The sequence below is a fragment of the Capra hircus genome, chromosome 10, assembly GCF_001704415.2.
Source record: "Capra hircus breed San Clemente chromosome 10, ASM170441v1, whole genome shotgun sequence".
Lineage (NCBI taxonomy): Eukaryota > Metazoa > Chordata > Mammalia > Artiodactyla > Bovidae > Capra > Capra hircus.
In genome coordinates this window covers 72,035,240-72,051,868 of record NC_030817.1, presented here as the reverse complement: position 1 = coordinate 72,051,868, position 16,629 = coordinate 72,035,240, and the positions used below count along the sequence as shown (strand labels likewise).

General features: G+C 37.2%; 1 protein-coding gene across 2 annotated transcripts in view; it reads right to left on the bottom strand.

The window, feature by feature from the left end:
* Positions 1–16,629, bottom strand: part of DPH6 (diphthamine biosynthesis 6) — a 193,307-nt gene that overhangs the window by 171,086 nt on the left and 5,592 nt on the right. For both annotated transcript variants that reach the window (XM_018054492.1, XM_018054493.1), the window contains exon 3: positions 13,627–13,820. In XM_018054492.1, the coding sequence (XP_017909981.1) occupies positions 13,627–13,820 (194 nt within the window). The remainder of the gene's footprint in view (positions 1–13,626; positions 13,821–16,629) is intronic.

The following is a 16,629-nucleotide window of genomic DNA, read 5'->3' as shown; positions in this document are numbered from 1 at the left end:
TGCGATTTCACTTTCTTTAAGAATATCAAACGTAACTTCCCCTGGAAAGCCTCTAGTGACTTCCCAACACAGGGGACTTTTTTCTTTTCTGAATCCCCACAGCTCATTAAAGGCACACTCTAATGGCAACTCTACATTATACTAGTTTTTTGTTTCTGTGTATTATCAGGATCTTGTACATCTCTTTACTTTACAATAGTGGTACATTATAAGCACTCAATTAATGTTTACAAAATTAAAGACTTGAAGAGTGAAGGTAAAAGGAGAAGGGGGTGGCAAAGGATGAGATGGTTAGATAGTCTTACTGGCTCAATGGACTTGAATTTAAGCTCTGGGAGATAGCGAAGGATGGGGGGAACCTGGCGTGCTGCAGCCCATGGCATTGCAGAGTCGGCCATGACTTAGTAACTGAACAACAATGACAAAATGAAAGACATAAGAAACGTCTCTAAATATTAATAGTATCAGTATAGGTTAAAGTTAACAGGAAAAGTCAAGGTCAAATTGACACATATTTGATTCTCACATGTCATAAAACAAGACTCTATTAAATAATTTCCTATCAATTAAAAAACCCTCTAAATATTTATTGACATTATCATTGATTTTATGGTTAATTTGAGGTTTGTAGTAGCATGTGTGTGTGCTCACTTGTTCAGCTGCGTCTGGCTCTCTGCAGTCCCACGGTCTATAGCCTGCCAGGCTCCTCTGCCCGTGGGATTTTCCAGGCAAGAGCACTGAAGTGGGGTGCCATTTTCTACTCCAGGGAATCTTCCTTACCCAGGGATCAAACCCACGTCTCCTGCGTCTCTTGCATTGGCTGATGGATTCTTTACCACTAGCACACCTGGGAAGCCCCACTTTACAGTTTAGGCACTACAAATTGCTGAATGAAGATGTTCCCTATTTAAAAGGGAAAACCAACATAAAAAGTTCAATTCACAACCTATCATTTTGTTGTGAGACCACCAACAGAGTCTTATGTTACAAAAAAAATGTAGAGACAACAATAAAGGAATACAGTAATCTACACTTATAAATCTTTGTAATGTGTTCTTGGTTATTTAATAGAGAAAATAACAAAGATGTGGTAAACTACAGGTACAGAAATGAAATAATGGGCTGTGGAACAGAAGCATACAACTAGCATCTTAGACAACTCCAGAAGTAGACATTAACAAAGGATTTCTTAAAAAATAAACAGTAGCATTGTCAGGAAAATAGTAAAAAAAAAAAAAAAAAGTCAATAGGACACAAACATCAGAGTTTGAAAAGCATAAAAGAAAGAAATTTGAGAGACAAGTCAAACATACCCAATACACTTTAAAATATATACAGTAGATGATAAGATAGAAAAGAAATCTATGGTTCGTAGAAGAGAGGAAAACAAGGACATAAAAGTAAGTCAATTGGTGAATTTACAGAGTCCATGAATCAGCCAAAAGATAAAGAATATGTAAGTGCATGTGTAATGTACACATACAATCACTGATACTAAGTTCAAGGGTGAGGAGACAGAATGACAGCTTTGCTAGGATGAGGAGGTCATGTTTTTCAGGCTTTAAGGGAAATCTATAGATGAAGACTGTAGATCTGTGATAAGTTTACACACTGTAATAACTGACAAGTATAATCTAACATTTTATTTCCAGACAGATCATCCATCAGGTACTTTCTCATGCATGCTTGACTTGAAGATCAAAAGGGCCAGAGATGGCACAGCCTCAATACAGACACACCTGGAAGTCAAAATGACACTGGTCTATGCTAATTTGAAATCTTCCTGTTTGGAGTCCAGAATCAATACTAGCAAAGCATTTCTTATGCCAAGGAACTAGGCTTAATGTCCATATCTTGGGAACTGACAGGGCTTGAGGCAAGCTGTACAATACGTAAGATCCAGGAGCAATGTGTACAGTGCTGTGTGCCTGTTTAATTAGCACTATGGGTCCTCCCTGCAATCTTAAGGCCTCTTCTATGTTCTTCCCACTCAAAACTCTTTGGATTTGCCTTAAGCCATCCAATGATCTAGGGTTTTTTTCCCCTGAGATCCAAAGTGAAAAGAGATTCACAAAGCAATTTTCCACCATAACAAGGAGGTTTTCTAAGATACATGTATCAATCTGGAAAAGTATCTGCTTAGCATTTTTATGAAATATTCTGCAGCTGGAAATTATTCCTGGTAAACTTGGCGACACTGTCATATCAATAAGATATAATATTTTGAAAAGTTTCACTATCATGTCCATTCTATTTAAGCTTCTAAATGAAAAACAAAAATAAAATTGCCAATGGTTTTACATCATATTTTTAAACAATGTTGTGACTTCCCTTGCATTAGATAAATTATTATATAAATAATCCATTACATTTCAGACTAATTTGTTCAACAATCCTTTAAAAGACATCTAAAGTAATGCTCAACATTCCCCAAGCCGGGCTTCAGCAATACATGAACCATGAACTTCCAGATGTTCAGGCTGGTTTTAGGAAAGGCAGAGGAACCAGAGATCAAACTGCCAACATCTGCTGGATCATGGAAAAAGCAAGAGAGTTCCAGAAAAACATCTATTTCTGCTTTATTGACTATGCCAAAGCCTTTGACTATGTGGATCACAATAAATCGTGGAAAATTCTGAAAGAGATGGGAATACCAGACCACCTGACCTGCCTCTTGAGAAACCTATATGCAGGTCAGGAAGCAACAGTTAGAACTGGACATGGAACAACAGACTGGTTCCAAATAGCAAAAAGAGTATGTCAAGGCTGTATATTGTCACCCTGCTTATTTAACTTCTATGCAGAGTACATCATGAGAAACGTTGGGCTGGAAGAAGCACAAGCTGGAATCAAGATGGCTGGGAGAAATATCAATAACCTCAGATATGCAGATGACACCACCCTTATGGCAGAAAGTGAAGAGGAACTAAAGAGCCTCTTGATGAAAGTGAAAGTGGAGAGTGAAAAAGTTGGCTTAAAGCTCAACATTCAGAAAACGAAGATCATGGCATCTGGTCCCATCAGTTCATGGGAAATAGATGGGGAAACAGTGGAAACAGTGTCAGACTTTATTTTTAGGGACTCTAAAATCACTGTAGACGGTGACTGGAGCCATGAAATTAAAAGACACTTACTCCTTGGAAGGAAAGTTATGAGCAACCTAGATAGCATATTCAAAAGCAGAGACATTACTTTGCCGACTAAGATACGTCTAGTCAAGACTATGGTTTTTCCTGTGGTCATGTATGGATGTGAGAGTTGGACTGTGAAGAAAGCTGAGTGCTGAAGGACTGATGCTTTTGAACCGTGGTGTTGGAGAAGACTCTTGAGAGTCCCTTGGAGCGCAAGGAGATCCAATCAGTCCATTCTAAAGGAAGTCGGTCCTGGGTGTTCATTGGAAGGACTGATGCTAAAGTGGAAACGCCAATACTTTGGCTACCTCATGTGAAGAGTTGATTCATTAAAAAAGACTCTGATGCTGGGAGGGATTGGGGGCAGGAGGAGAAGGGGACAACAGAGGATGAGATGGCTGGATGGCATCACCAACTTGATGGACATGAGTTTGAGTAGACTCTGGGAGTTGGTGATGGACAGGGAGGCCTTGCATACTGCAATTCATGGGGTCGTAAAGAGTAGGACATGACTGAGCAACTGAACTGAATATGCCAGGAACATAGCTGGACACCAGAGATATAAAAGTGTACAGCACTGAGATTGTCTTTGAGGGTCTCACAGTATAGCAAGAGACAATCATATAAACAATCCGAGTAATGTACTGAGAAGTACAGCGGAGTTATAGACAAGCTGCCAAGATATAGGAATGTAAATCAGAGCCTATTTCACAGAAGGGTATGAAGCAAGAAGGAGTTCAGGAGAACAAAGAGATAAAGGCAAAGAAAAGCACAGGCAAAAATCTCAGATACAAAAAAGCAATCTCCTGGAAACCTAATTTGTTCAATATAACTTGACCCAGAAGCTTGTGTGAGAATAGCAGGATCAGACAACAGGTGGGACTGCAAAGGCCTTTTCCTAAACAGTATTTTTTGCCAGGCTAATTTGTTTGGACTTTATCTTAAACATGGGTATTTAAGGACTTAATGCAGATCATGTATGCATGCTCAGCCACTGAGTCATGTCCAACTCTTTGAAACCCTGTAGACTAGGGCTCATCAGGCTCCTCCTCCAAGGGGTTCCTTCCACCCCAGGGATTGAACCCACAACTCTTACATCTCCTGCATTGGCAGGCAGATTCTTTACCTCTGCACAAATTGGGAAGCCCATATTTACAGATTGGCTGATAATAATGTGGTACAAAGGTTGGCAGGTACACAAGGCAATACTGAAGGCAAGTGGACCAGTTAGAAGACTTGTACAGTCTAGACAAAAAAAAACTAGTTATGGTCAAAATGAAGTCAAAGGATCAACTTCAGAGGTAACAGAAGTAATATCAAAAGGTCCTAAAGATCTAAGGATTGTGGTTGAGATGGGAGGGAACTGAGAAAGTGGAAGTCTGGTAGTGAAGCCCCAGGTTACACTCAAGTAATGGGATAAATAACAATGCTTCTAACTAAGAGGGAAATACAGGAAAGGGAGCAAATTTGCATAAAAAGATGATGAGGAAACATTGAACTTGTTGAGTTTATCATGCCTATGGAGAAGGAAATGGCAACCCACTCCAGTATTCTTGCCTGGAGAATCCCATGGATGGAGGAGCTTGGTGGGCTACAGTCCACGAGTCGCAAAGAGTCAGACACGACTAAGCGACTTCACTTTCATGAGCAACTAAATATACAGGTCCTAGAGTAGAAGCTCACTGTCGTGGCTCTAATTATCAACTATTTTTTTTTTTTAAACAAGCTAAGAAGGAACAGAAAGAGGGAGGGAGGAAGCCAAAAAAAGAAGGGGTGGGGAGAAAGGGAAGAAAATACTGAAAGAAGAACCATCAAGAATGGCTCTCAAGCTTGTGAGCAATTGGAACCTATTTACTTTCAGGAAAATTGTTATTCTTGAACCCCCTACAACAGTTTAGCCTCCTATCAGCAACAGCCTGCTTTATATTTGGAGATCTATCCTTCCAATACTGGGTCCTGTTCTTCTCCTAGTTCAGTTCAGCCGCTCAGTCGTGTCCGACTCTTTGCGACCCCATGAATCGCAGAACGCCAGGCCTCCCTGTCCATCACCAACTCCCGGAGTTCACTCAGACTCACGTCCATCGAGTCCATGATGCCATCCAGCCATCTCATCCTCTGTCGTCACCTTCTCCTGCCCCCAATCCCTCCCAGCATCAGAGTCTTTTCCAATGAGTTTTTTCCATGAGGTGGCCAAAGTACTGGAGCTTCAGCTTTAGCATCATTCCTTCTAAAGAAATCCCAGGGTTGATCTCCTTCAGAATGGACTGGTTGGATCTCCTTGCAGTCCAAGGGACTCTCAAGAGTCTTCTCCAACACCGCAGTTCAAAAGCATCAATTCTTTGGTGCTCAGCCTTCTTCACAGTCCAACTCTCACATCCATACATGACCACAGGAAAAACCATAGCCTTGACTAGACAGACCTTAGCTGGCAAAGTAATGTCTCTGCTTTTGAATATACTATCTAGGTTGGTCATAACTTTTCTTCCAAGGAGTAAGCATCTTTTAATTTCATGGCTGCAGTCACCATCTGCAGTAATTTTGGAGCCCAAAAAAATAAAGTCTTACACTGTTTCTACTGTTTCCCCATCTATTTCCCATGAAGTGATGGGACCAGATGCCATGATCTTCATTTTCTGAATGTTGAGCTTTAAGCCAGCTTTTTCACTCTCCTCTTTCACTTTCATCAAGAGGCTTTTTAGCTTCTCTTCACTTTCTGCCAAAAGGGTGGTGTCATCTGAATATCTGAGGTTATTGATATTTCTCCTGGCAACCTTGATTCCAGCTTGTGTTTCTTCCAGTCCAGCGTTTCTCATGATGTACTCTGCATAGAAGTTACATAAGCAGGGTGACAATATACAGCCTGGACGTACTCCTTTTCCTATTTGGAACCAGTCTGTTGTTCCATGTCCAGTTCTAACTGTTGCTTCCTGACCTGCATACAGGTTTCTCAAGAGGCAGGTTAGGTGGTCTGGTATTCATCTCTCTCAGAATTTTCCACAGTTTATTGAGATCCACACATTCAAAGGCTTTGGCATAGTCAATAAAGCAGAAATAGATGTTTTTCTGGAACTCTCTTGCTTTTTCCATGATCCAGTGGATGGTGGCAATTTGATCTCTGGTTCCTCTGCCTTTTCTAAAACCAGCTTGAACATCAGGGAGTTCACGGTTCACATATTGCTGAAGTCTGGCTTGCAGAATTTTGAGCATTACTTTACTAGCGTGTGAGATGAGTGCAATTGTGCGGTAGTTTGAGCATTCTTTGGCATTGCCTTTCTTTGGAATTGGAACAAAAACTGACCTTTTCCAGTCCTGTGGCCACTGCTGAGTTTTCCAAACTTGCTGGCATATTGAGTGCAGTACTTTCACAGCATCATCTTTCAGGATTTGAAACAGCTCAACTGGAATTCCATCACCTCCACTAGCTTTGTTCATAGTGATGCTTTCTAAGGCCCACTTGACTTCACATTCCAAGATGTCTGGCTCTAGATTAGTGATCACATCATCATGATTATAGGGTTATGAAGATCTTTTTTGTACAGTTCTTCCGTGTATTCTTGCCACCTCTTCTTAATATCTTCTGCTTCTGTTAGGTCCATACCATTTCTGTCCTTTATCGAGCCCATCTTTGCATGAAATGTTCCCTTGGTATCTCTAATTTTCTTGAAGAGATCTCTAGTCTTTCCCATTCTGTTGTTTTCCTCTATTTCTTTGCATTGATTGCTGAAGAAGGCTTTCTTATCTCTTCTTGCTATTCTTTGGAACTCTGCATTCAGATGTTTATATCTTTGCTTTTCTCCTTTGCTTTTCGCCTGTCTTCTTTTCACAGCTATTTGTAAGGCCTCCCCAGAAAGCCATTTTGCTTTTTTGCATTTCTTTTCCATGGGGATGGTCTTGATCCCTGTCTCCTGTACAATGTCACGAACTTCATTCCATAGTTCATCAGGCACTCTATCTATCAGATCTAGACCCTTAAATCTATTTCTCACTTCTGCTGTATAATCATAAGGGATTTGATTTAGGTCATACCTGAATGGTCTAGCGGTTTTCCCTACTTTCTTCAATTTAAGTCTGAATTTGGCAATAAGGAGTTCATGATCTGAGCCACAGTCAGCTCCCGGTCTTGTTTTTGTTGACTGTATAGAGCTTCTCCATCTTTGGCTGCAAAGAATATAATCAATCTGATTTCAGTGTTGACCATCTGGTGATGTCCATGTGTAGTGTCTTCTCTTTTGTTGTTGGAAGAGGGTGTTTGCTATGACCAGTGCATTTTCTTGGCAAAACTCTTTAGTCTTTGCCCTGCTTCATTCCGCATTCCAAGGCCAAATGTGCCTGTTACTCCAGGTGTTTCTTGACTTTCTATTTTTGCATTCCAGTCCCCTATAATGAAAAGGACATCTTTTTTGGGTGTTAGTTCTGAAAGATCTCGTAGGTCTTCATAAGACTGTTCAACTTCAGCTTCTTCAGCGTTACTGGTTGGGGCACAGACTTGGATAACTGTGATATTGAATGGTTTGCCTCGGAGATGAACAGATATCATTCTCTGTTGTTTTTGAGATTGCATCCAAGTACTGCATTTAGAACTCTTTTGTTGACCATGATGGCTACTCCATTTCTTCTGAGGGATTCCTGCCCGCAGTAGTAGATGTAATGGTCATCTGAGTTAAATTCACCCATTCCAGTCCATTTTACTTCTTCCCCTAGAACCACAGTAAATGTGGTTTCAGTAATCATGACTCAGTCTCTTGCTCCAGGACTGGCACAGGATCTAGACCTGTCGCATCAAACAAAATCATCTTCTCCCAACAACAGGTTCATGGATGATACAAGTCAAGCCACTGAATGACAATGAACCATAATTATATTTTTCTTTCAGCTATTTGAGATTACTACTTTTCCTACTAAGTATGGACTTCCCAGGTAGGACAGTGGTAAAGAACCCATCTGCCAATGCAGGAGACACAAGAGATGCAGGTTCAAACCCTGGGTTGGGAAGATCCCCAGAGCTGTACATGACTGAGTGTGTGGGCACATGCGTGCGCACGCACACACACACACACACACACACACACACACACACACACACACATATATGAGCTAGAAAGGATGTAATTACAAGCCATCGACTACAGGGGTCCAAATCGAGAATAGAATCAACAGAAAGTAAAGGCAAGAGATTAAAAATGGGTGTGTCTATGTGTGTTTGTGTTCTGATTACATAGTTTGTATCTTGTTTCTAATCTACTTAAAGCTAACTTATCTTCAGGTCATTATCAGTAAATTCTCTTTTTATTTAAATCAGCTTGAACAAGACTTTCTGCTTCTTGTAATCAAAAGAATTTTAACCAATATAAAGAGTAAAGTAGTAATCAATGTTTTTTAAAAATATTAAATTAAAATTCATTTTAAAAAATCAGTTATTCACGTCTTTCTATCAACAGTAAATATTCTACTGAAAAAAGAAAATTATGCATTTATTGTTGCATTTAAATTAAAACTATCCATTAAGTAATTTAAAATCATATTTAACATAATTAATACCAATATAAAATCCCTAATGCAAAAAAGAACATGAAAGAAGAAAAGTATTAAAGATTAGAAGAGGAAGATTGAAACTTAGGGAAGAATATTAAATGAATTTCATTAGAATGAAATTAACACAGATTTCTAGATCAAGAGATTCCATTAAAATGAAAACAAAGTTATAAGCTCTAAAAAAACAAAGAAAACCGGCGGGGAGGCATCAACAGAGTAGGGATTTCAATTAGATTCTTGAGTCAGAAAGCAGCAGAGAAGGAACAATGACTGATAAATCAACAGAGGAAGTTGTAGCCCACAGTTTGTATAGGAGAGAAGAAAGCCAAGAAAGGAACTAAACAAGGCCACACTATCCTGAGCTCCAGGTATAACAAGGATGAAGTGTGAAGCTGAAAAAACTGTAATCTCAAAAAATAGCATCTGTTCAGCTTTCCTCTTGCCTTTTTCTTAGATATGAACAAGTAACCAAGACATTTGAGAAAAGCCTTCAACATGAAAGAGAAGAAAACATGAGAAAACAGACCCCAAAGGAAACACGAATATTTCAGAGAATGAAATGTTTAAAGACTCTAATCTGTATTTTAAGATGGTTATAAAGATGTTATTAATACATCTATAGAAGGAAAAAGAGGTTGTTATTAAAAAGGAACAATCAATAAACAAGCAAAGTTCCTGATTGCTAAAATAAAAAGAAAATTTCAACAAGAAAGTAAGGTGTTTAAAAGAGAAACCTCACAGAATGTACAACAAAAAACAGAGATGGAAGATATGTGAGAAGAGACAAGAGACATGAAAATTCAAACTGGGAGGTCTAAAGTGTGATCAATTAGAGTATCAGCAAAAGAGAATAAAGAAGATCAAAGGGAGTCAGTTATCAAATAATGGAAGGGCATTTTGCAGAGCCATTCTCACACTGCAATTCTATTGCCTCTGCCACTTTTTGTGTGTCAGATTAGACAGCTGGTTCTCCTCTTTCTCTATCAAAAAAAGAAAGCAGTAGCAGTTTTAGGTCTCACATCCACATATTGCTCCATGCAGGAGAAAGACCTTATCTTTTGCCAACTGTCCATCATCTTACGTTTCATCCTATGCGGTACAATGCAGATTAATAAAAACAACCGTGACCTAATGGCTAGGGCCAGGATGCCATGCTGTGACTGGCTTTCATCTGGATTAGGATAAAAGGAAAGAGGTATGCTGCTCCTCAATAGAAAACTGTAGAAAGGATACAGGGAAGCCACTTTCAACGTCCAGTGTGCTGCTGTGACATTTCATTACATCAAACATAACGACACAATCATAAAAGACAACAGAGAAGAAACACGAGTCAGCTAAAAGGAACAAATATCACACTAGCATGAAACCTCTCATCACAAAATGCTAGAGGACCATGGAACAATGCCTTTAATGATTTGAGGAAAAGTGACCTTCATCCTAAAATATTAAATTTAATGAATATACTAATCAAATATGAGGGTAGAATAAGAACATTTGCAAACTGCAAGGACTTCTCTAAGGAAATCTCTTATTGATGGATTCCATTGAAATCAGGGAATAAACCAAGAAAGAGGACAATATCAGATCCAGTAAGAAGCAGCTCCAGTTGAGAAAGAAAGAATAAGTGATCCTCAAATATATTCTCTATAGAGTTATGGTATTTAGACATATCATGCAGGAACTATTGTATTGCTTTATGTGACTTAAAAGAAAAACACCCCAGAATTTGAAAATTACTATATTTTTAGAGAATAATACAAGTTATCTATATGCCAAACTAACCCAGATGAGAATCAAATGATATTTTAATATTAAAGAAATTTTAAAGAATAAAAGACTAGCTATATGAAAGCCAGATATTTTGCAAACAGCTTGAGATATATATATATATATACACACACCTGTCATAATCACCTGACAATCCATAAGACATAGAGGCTTATTCCACTTCTATTAGCTTTCATGACTTCTATAAAATGTTGATAGTTAGGAAATCTTTAATTCTGCAAATTCTTCCAAGTCTTTCCTACTTCTTTTAAGCAATTAGTCAATTAAATTCTTTGTAAAAAACAAACATCTCCTATTCAAATATTAGCTCTAATATCTGGGGGTAAAAAGAGTTAACAATAACAAAAGTCTGACATACATGTGAAAGTCACAAAACTACAACCTGTTATAAATAAATGTTTAAAATGAAAATGAATCTAAATGCTTTCAATTCTTCATTAATATTCAAAGGATTAAAAAATGCAATTCCATCTTTTTCTTGGAACAAGGGAAGACGAACTTGAAGAATTATAGCTCTTCTCAACTCGTTTTTTCCCATAATTACTCAATTATTCATTAGAATATGTAAGACCGCTATTGGAATCTTTGCACCAGTGTTTCATAAATGGATTTAACTATAAAAGCCTGGTTATACAATCTCTTCCATAAAAGCAGTATATTTCTGATATTTATGTCCTTAAAATATCCTATAGTAAAATTAATATTTTTGCACAGGAAAAGAAGGAACTATTTAGTCCCAGACAACTTGATAACATCTCTTTCAGCTATAGTTATAATTATCATGTACAAACTTCCAAAGCAGAAGTTGTCAAGATTTAACATTAACATTAATTTATGTCATAACTGACGGTTACTATAAAGATAATGGCAAAGCATCCATTTCTCCAAAGACAAAATGTATCAAAAGGGAAATTTCTTCTTAATTACTACTAATCAGCCCATTTTTAATTAAATTGATTAGTAATTTATTATCTTTCCCTTTCTCGGAAGGGTGTTATTATCACAGTTTCTCCAAAGTTATCAGTTATCAGTGGTTTTTAAGCAACCTAATTACCTGTAGTATTGAGTCCTACGATTTTGTAACGTTGGCTTATGCTACAAACTTAATACCTAGTTTCTTTGTACCCTGAGGAAGAATTTTGAGAATGAGGAATTTGCACTCAATATTTCACACCTCAAAGTGAACGTTGTCAAAGTCTTAGTGGTTCACATGGATAGAGGTGAAATTTCTTTTATGCCTTCTCTGTTGTTTGACAGGACTTTCCAGTTGGTTCAGTGGTAAGAAATCCACCTGCCAACACAGGAGACACAGGAGACGCGGGTTTTTTCCCTGAGTTGGGAAGACCCCTTGGAAGAGGAAATGGCAACCCACTCCAGTATTCTTGCCTGGAAAATTGCATAGACAGAGGAGCCTGGTGGGCTATGGTCCATAGGGTCACAAAGAATTAGACATGATGATAATCAAAATAGTTGTTATTAGCATGTATATTCCTAAAAGGAAGAAATCAGGTCCCTGCGATTTCCTTTGAAAAGTATTTACCTTTTATGCTACCCATATCCAAACAGCAATTGTTTTTTTCTAAATAGGAAATTATAGAACCATTCTTTCCCTTTCAGTTTTGTTTTTTAAAGGCTAAATAAAAATAAGACTTTTCTGTGTTGGAGAAGACTCAAGAGTCCCCTGGACTGCAAGGAGATCAAACCAATTAACCCCAAAGGAAATCAGTCTTGAATATTCCTTGGAAGGACATGCTGAAGCTGAAGCTTCAATATTTTGGCCACCTGATACAAAGAATGGACTCACTGGCAAAGATTCTGATGCTGGGAAAGATTGAAGGCAGGAGGAGAAGGGGATGACTGAGGACGAGATGGTTGGATGGCATCACCAACTCGATGGACATGAGTTTGAGCAAGCTTTGGGAGTTAGTGATGGACAGGGAAGCCTGGCGTGTTGCAGTCCCTGGGGTCACAGAGTCAGATACCACTGAGCAACTAAACTGAACTGAACTGATGTAGAAAATAAGAGATATTTTCAAAGTTAAAAGAAATGAAGAGTTTCATATATTTTTAAAATCAAAATTCTTAGCTAATATTAGGCTTTGATCAGCATCAAATCTGAAGTACAGCACTAAAGTAGCTATTTGAGACTAGCAAATTTTTTCATGACAGGGGTTCATAACATAACTTCTGAAAAGCTAAACTTCTCTAAAGAATGAGAAAATAAAATGCAATGTCCCTTGGTACAAGAAGGGACAGAAATTTTCTTTCCTTTGTAAAAAAATAAGACATCAAGGAAATATTTGGTTTAAATTCTCTATTTTACTAGCTACACCTTATATGAATTGCCTGTAGTTGACTGGATAAAATTCATATTTAAGAGTACTGAACTGTATTAAAATAGTTGACTATATTAAGAATAAAAAGATGACTGCTTAATATAAAAGGATATCTATTAATTAACATTTACTACGTATAGTACCTAGTAGATAGATAAGTCCCATACTTTCTCTCCTCAATTTTCCATCCAGAGAAATTAAGAATGAATGCACAATTGCTGCAAAGTCTTATATTCAGAAACGTAAGTATTTAATTTATAAACCTCTTTCACGAACTTAAAGTAAGGCCCAGTCTCTCTTTCATTAGATCTACTGAAATTTCACCAAAGCAGCAAGGTCTTTCTGGACCATCACTCACTGCCATCACTCTTCATCACCTTGACTCCGCTTCATCTTTCTTCACAGTACTCTTCACCACCACGCATATAATTTATTTGTTTGCTTACTGACCTGTCTCCTACAGAAAAGTAAGCTCCAACAAAACAAGACTTTTTCTATCTGTTCATTGTCCTATCCCTGGTGCCTAGAACTACATATAACAAGACATTCAAAAAAATATTTGCTAAAAACATGATTGAAAATTCATCAGCTCCAAAATCCTAAGGAAAACTTAGGTAAATATCAATTATCGGTGCCAGACTATACCAAAAATTCTATTTTTAAACAATATTTAATATAAAGGCATAGTAACAGTTTTCTAACTGAAAAGACAAACTAGCTTTTCAAAGAATAGTTGGGCTTCTTGGAGTTATAAAATATTTATTACTAAATAATTCAGTAAATATAATTTACTAAATTACACACTAAACTCAGTAAATGTAATTAGTCGCTCTGCATACCTTAACAAGTTTCAAAAGCTCATAGAGATCTTCAACTTCATCACCTTCACATTTGGTGTACGCTGGTCCCGTATCCATGCTCTTTCCCCTTATGGTACGGCGATAGAGGGGAAGAGCCATCGCTTCTGCATACAAATCAATGGCATGATGACCCACTGTCTGATACATGTAGCTATCCAGTTCATCTGACCCCTCTGCAACAGATAAAGGGAAATAATCAAACAGAATGAAAGACAGTGGGTTTGAAAGTCCACCTGAGTTTCACTGCCTAGAGAGCAGTCAATACAACTTGATTCCAAAAACATCAATAAGAACAAAAATATTCAAAACAGATGAATCACCTACCTGAACCTTTTTAGTGATACAAATGAACTTAGAAATATACTGGAATAGGCTTTTTGATTTCTTTACTCTATTTTTTAGAAAAAAGAACCATGAAAATACATAAAGATTATTTGTAAAGATAGTCATCACAGCATTTTTTATAATATCAATAGATTAAAATTATAGTATATTCACATAATACTATGCAGCTATTAATATAATTTTGAAGAAGAGTATTTTCTAAAGTATGTTCTGCAGAATAGAAATCCCATGAGATATTATTAGGTACTGGATGAAAAAATAAAGGATTCCGTGGGCAAATGAATTTATATAAAAAATGAGGATAAACCATATTAAATAGGTGTTTTAACTGCAATTCTTCCTAGGCTAAGCAGCTTTAAGATGCTCTAACAAGGCGAGAGTGTATGAATTATCTCTCAAATTTATCTATCTATATAACACTTACATTTTCGTAGGGTATTTATGTTGCAAACACAATATCTAGAAATGCTATGGTAAATAATAATGAAAAGGAAGGTGTTAAAAAATATTTTTAAGCTTTTAAAAAGTTACAAAACAATGTTTGACATATATGTGTGTATCTGTGTGTATCTGTGTATATATGCATATATGCCAAGCAGATCTAGGCTTTCCACTGAATGTGAAAGCATTTCATCAAAAGGCATGAAAAATTATATTGTAAGGGCCTTCAATAATCAAAATCACCATAGTATGCCATCAGATTTTGGCTCACACAACAGATTGCTATCCATGTACTCACATTTTTATTGTAAATCTGTTTAGCCCTGGTTTCAGTAGGAAGGAGAGCTATAGCCAAAGTAACCTAAAAGCCTCTTAGATTACCTTCATCTCAAATTTAAACTAGATCTTTAAATGTATTAGCTTTAAAGACAATTAATACAATCGAATTAATATATTTAAATAACTTTCAGTTTCTCAGCCAGAAACTTCCTGATGTTAGCAAAATAATTACAACATTTTACTGAATTCAAAAACCTAGAAGACAATTTTCCTTTAAGGCTCCATTTAGTCCCAACCACAATGTAATTTTTATTAATGGAAGCTAGATAACAATAATAGTATGAGATCAAATAAAACCAAAAGGCTCCACCGTTGCCTGAAGCACCTCAATTAACATGCCACAAAAGTTTCTACTACAAATTTAAAGAGATAGCTTTGTGAATTTTATGACAAGTTCACATTTATCCCCATTATGGGGATAAACTCTTTTCCAGACTACCCACTGAAAACTCAGTGCTATGATTTAGTTTAACCAACTTTATACTGGAGTCATCTCTACCAGTCATTCCTCATTAAGATTCCTTTTACATGTTTAGGGGGAGAAAAAAAGCCAGTCAACGAATCATTCAATAATCACCAACATCCTGTTGATTTTAAATCAAGATTAGCTAAACTCTATCCACCAACCCATAGCCATCTATTTGCTTCCATTATAATAAGAGTGCAGCTGATTTCCTCAAGCTTTTAGTTTATAATATTCCAATTCCATTTACTACTAAATTCTTTCTAACAATATTCTAGGGTTTCCCTAGTGGCTCAGCTGGTAAAGAATCCACCTGCAATGCAGGAGAACCAGGTTTGATCCTTGGGTTGGGATGATACTCTGGAGAAGGGAAAGGCAACCTCCAGTATTCTTGCCTGGAGAATCCCATGGACAGAGGAGCCTTCCACTAAGGGGCATAATTGAAAGATATACTTTGCCTGTCATCTTACCCACCTTGCTAGTGAACCTTAAGCACAAGGAAGATTATAAAGATGATTCAAAGCAGGATTTTTCAACTTTATAGTGGTTCAAAAGCAATACACATTAAATAAAAATTGTACTTCAAATTCTGAATTGTCATCTTTTCCCAGACTAGTGATACATGATCCATTCTCTCTGTGATACTGGGCAGCAGCAGTAGATAGCCACAACTCCCAGGCAACCACATGATCAAGACTGCCAACAACTAATATACTTAAGAACCATTCTATTTTTCACTTTCACACACTACAGAATTCAATAAACTACATAAGATATTCAACACTTTATTATAAAAGAAGCTTTGTGTTAGATGATTTTGCCCTACTGTAGGCTAATATAAGCGTTCTAAGCAGAGTTAAGGTAGGCTAGGCTAAGTTATCATGATCAGTAGGTTGGGTGTATTAAATGAATTTCTGACAGAATATTTTCAACTAATGTAAGTCAAAATCTGTACATCAGTGATTCAGTACAAGGGAACTATAACTATTCATGTAGAAAAGTTGAAGACAAGATAAAAATTCCATGGAGTGAAATTACATCATGTATGTATTATATAAACAATCTTCTTTTTAAATACCAACACCTCTAAAGATAGAAAGCTTAAAAAACTTACTTGCCTGACTGGCCACAAAGGATAAGAAAATTCTTTCCTGAAGTAACAGAATACAACCTACAAGGAAATTCTGCTGCCTCTTTTATAATACAGACATTGTAGTATAGTTCCCACTCACCCTTAAATAATTTTCTCTTCATTATTTAAAGTCAGAAATAGGAGGTCACTTTCTAAACATCCAGAGAAGGCAATGGCAACCCACTCCAGTACTCTTGCCTGGAAAATCCTGTGGACGGAGGAGCCTGGTAGGCTGCAGTCCATGGGGTCACTAGGAGTCGGA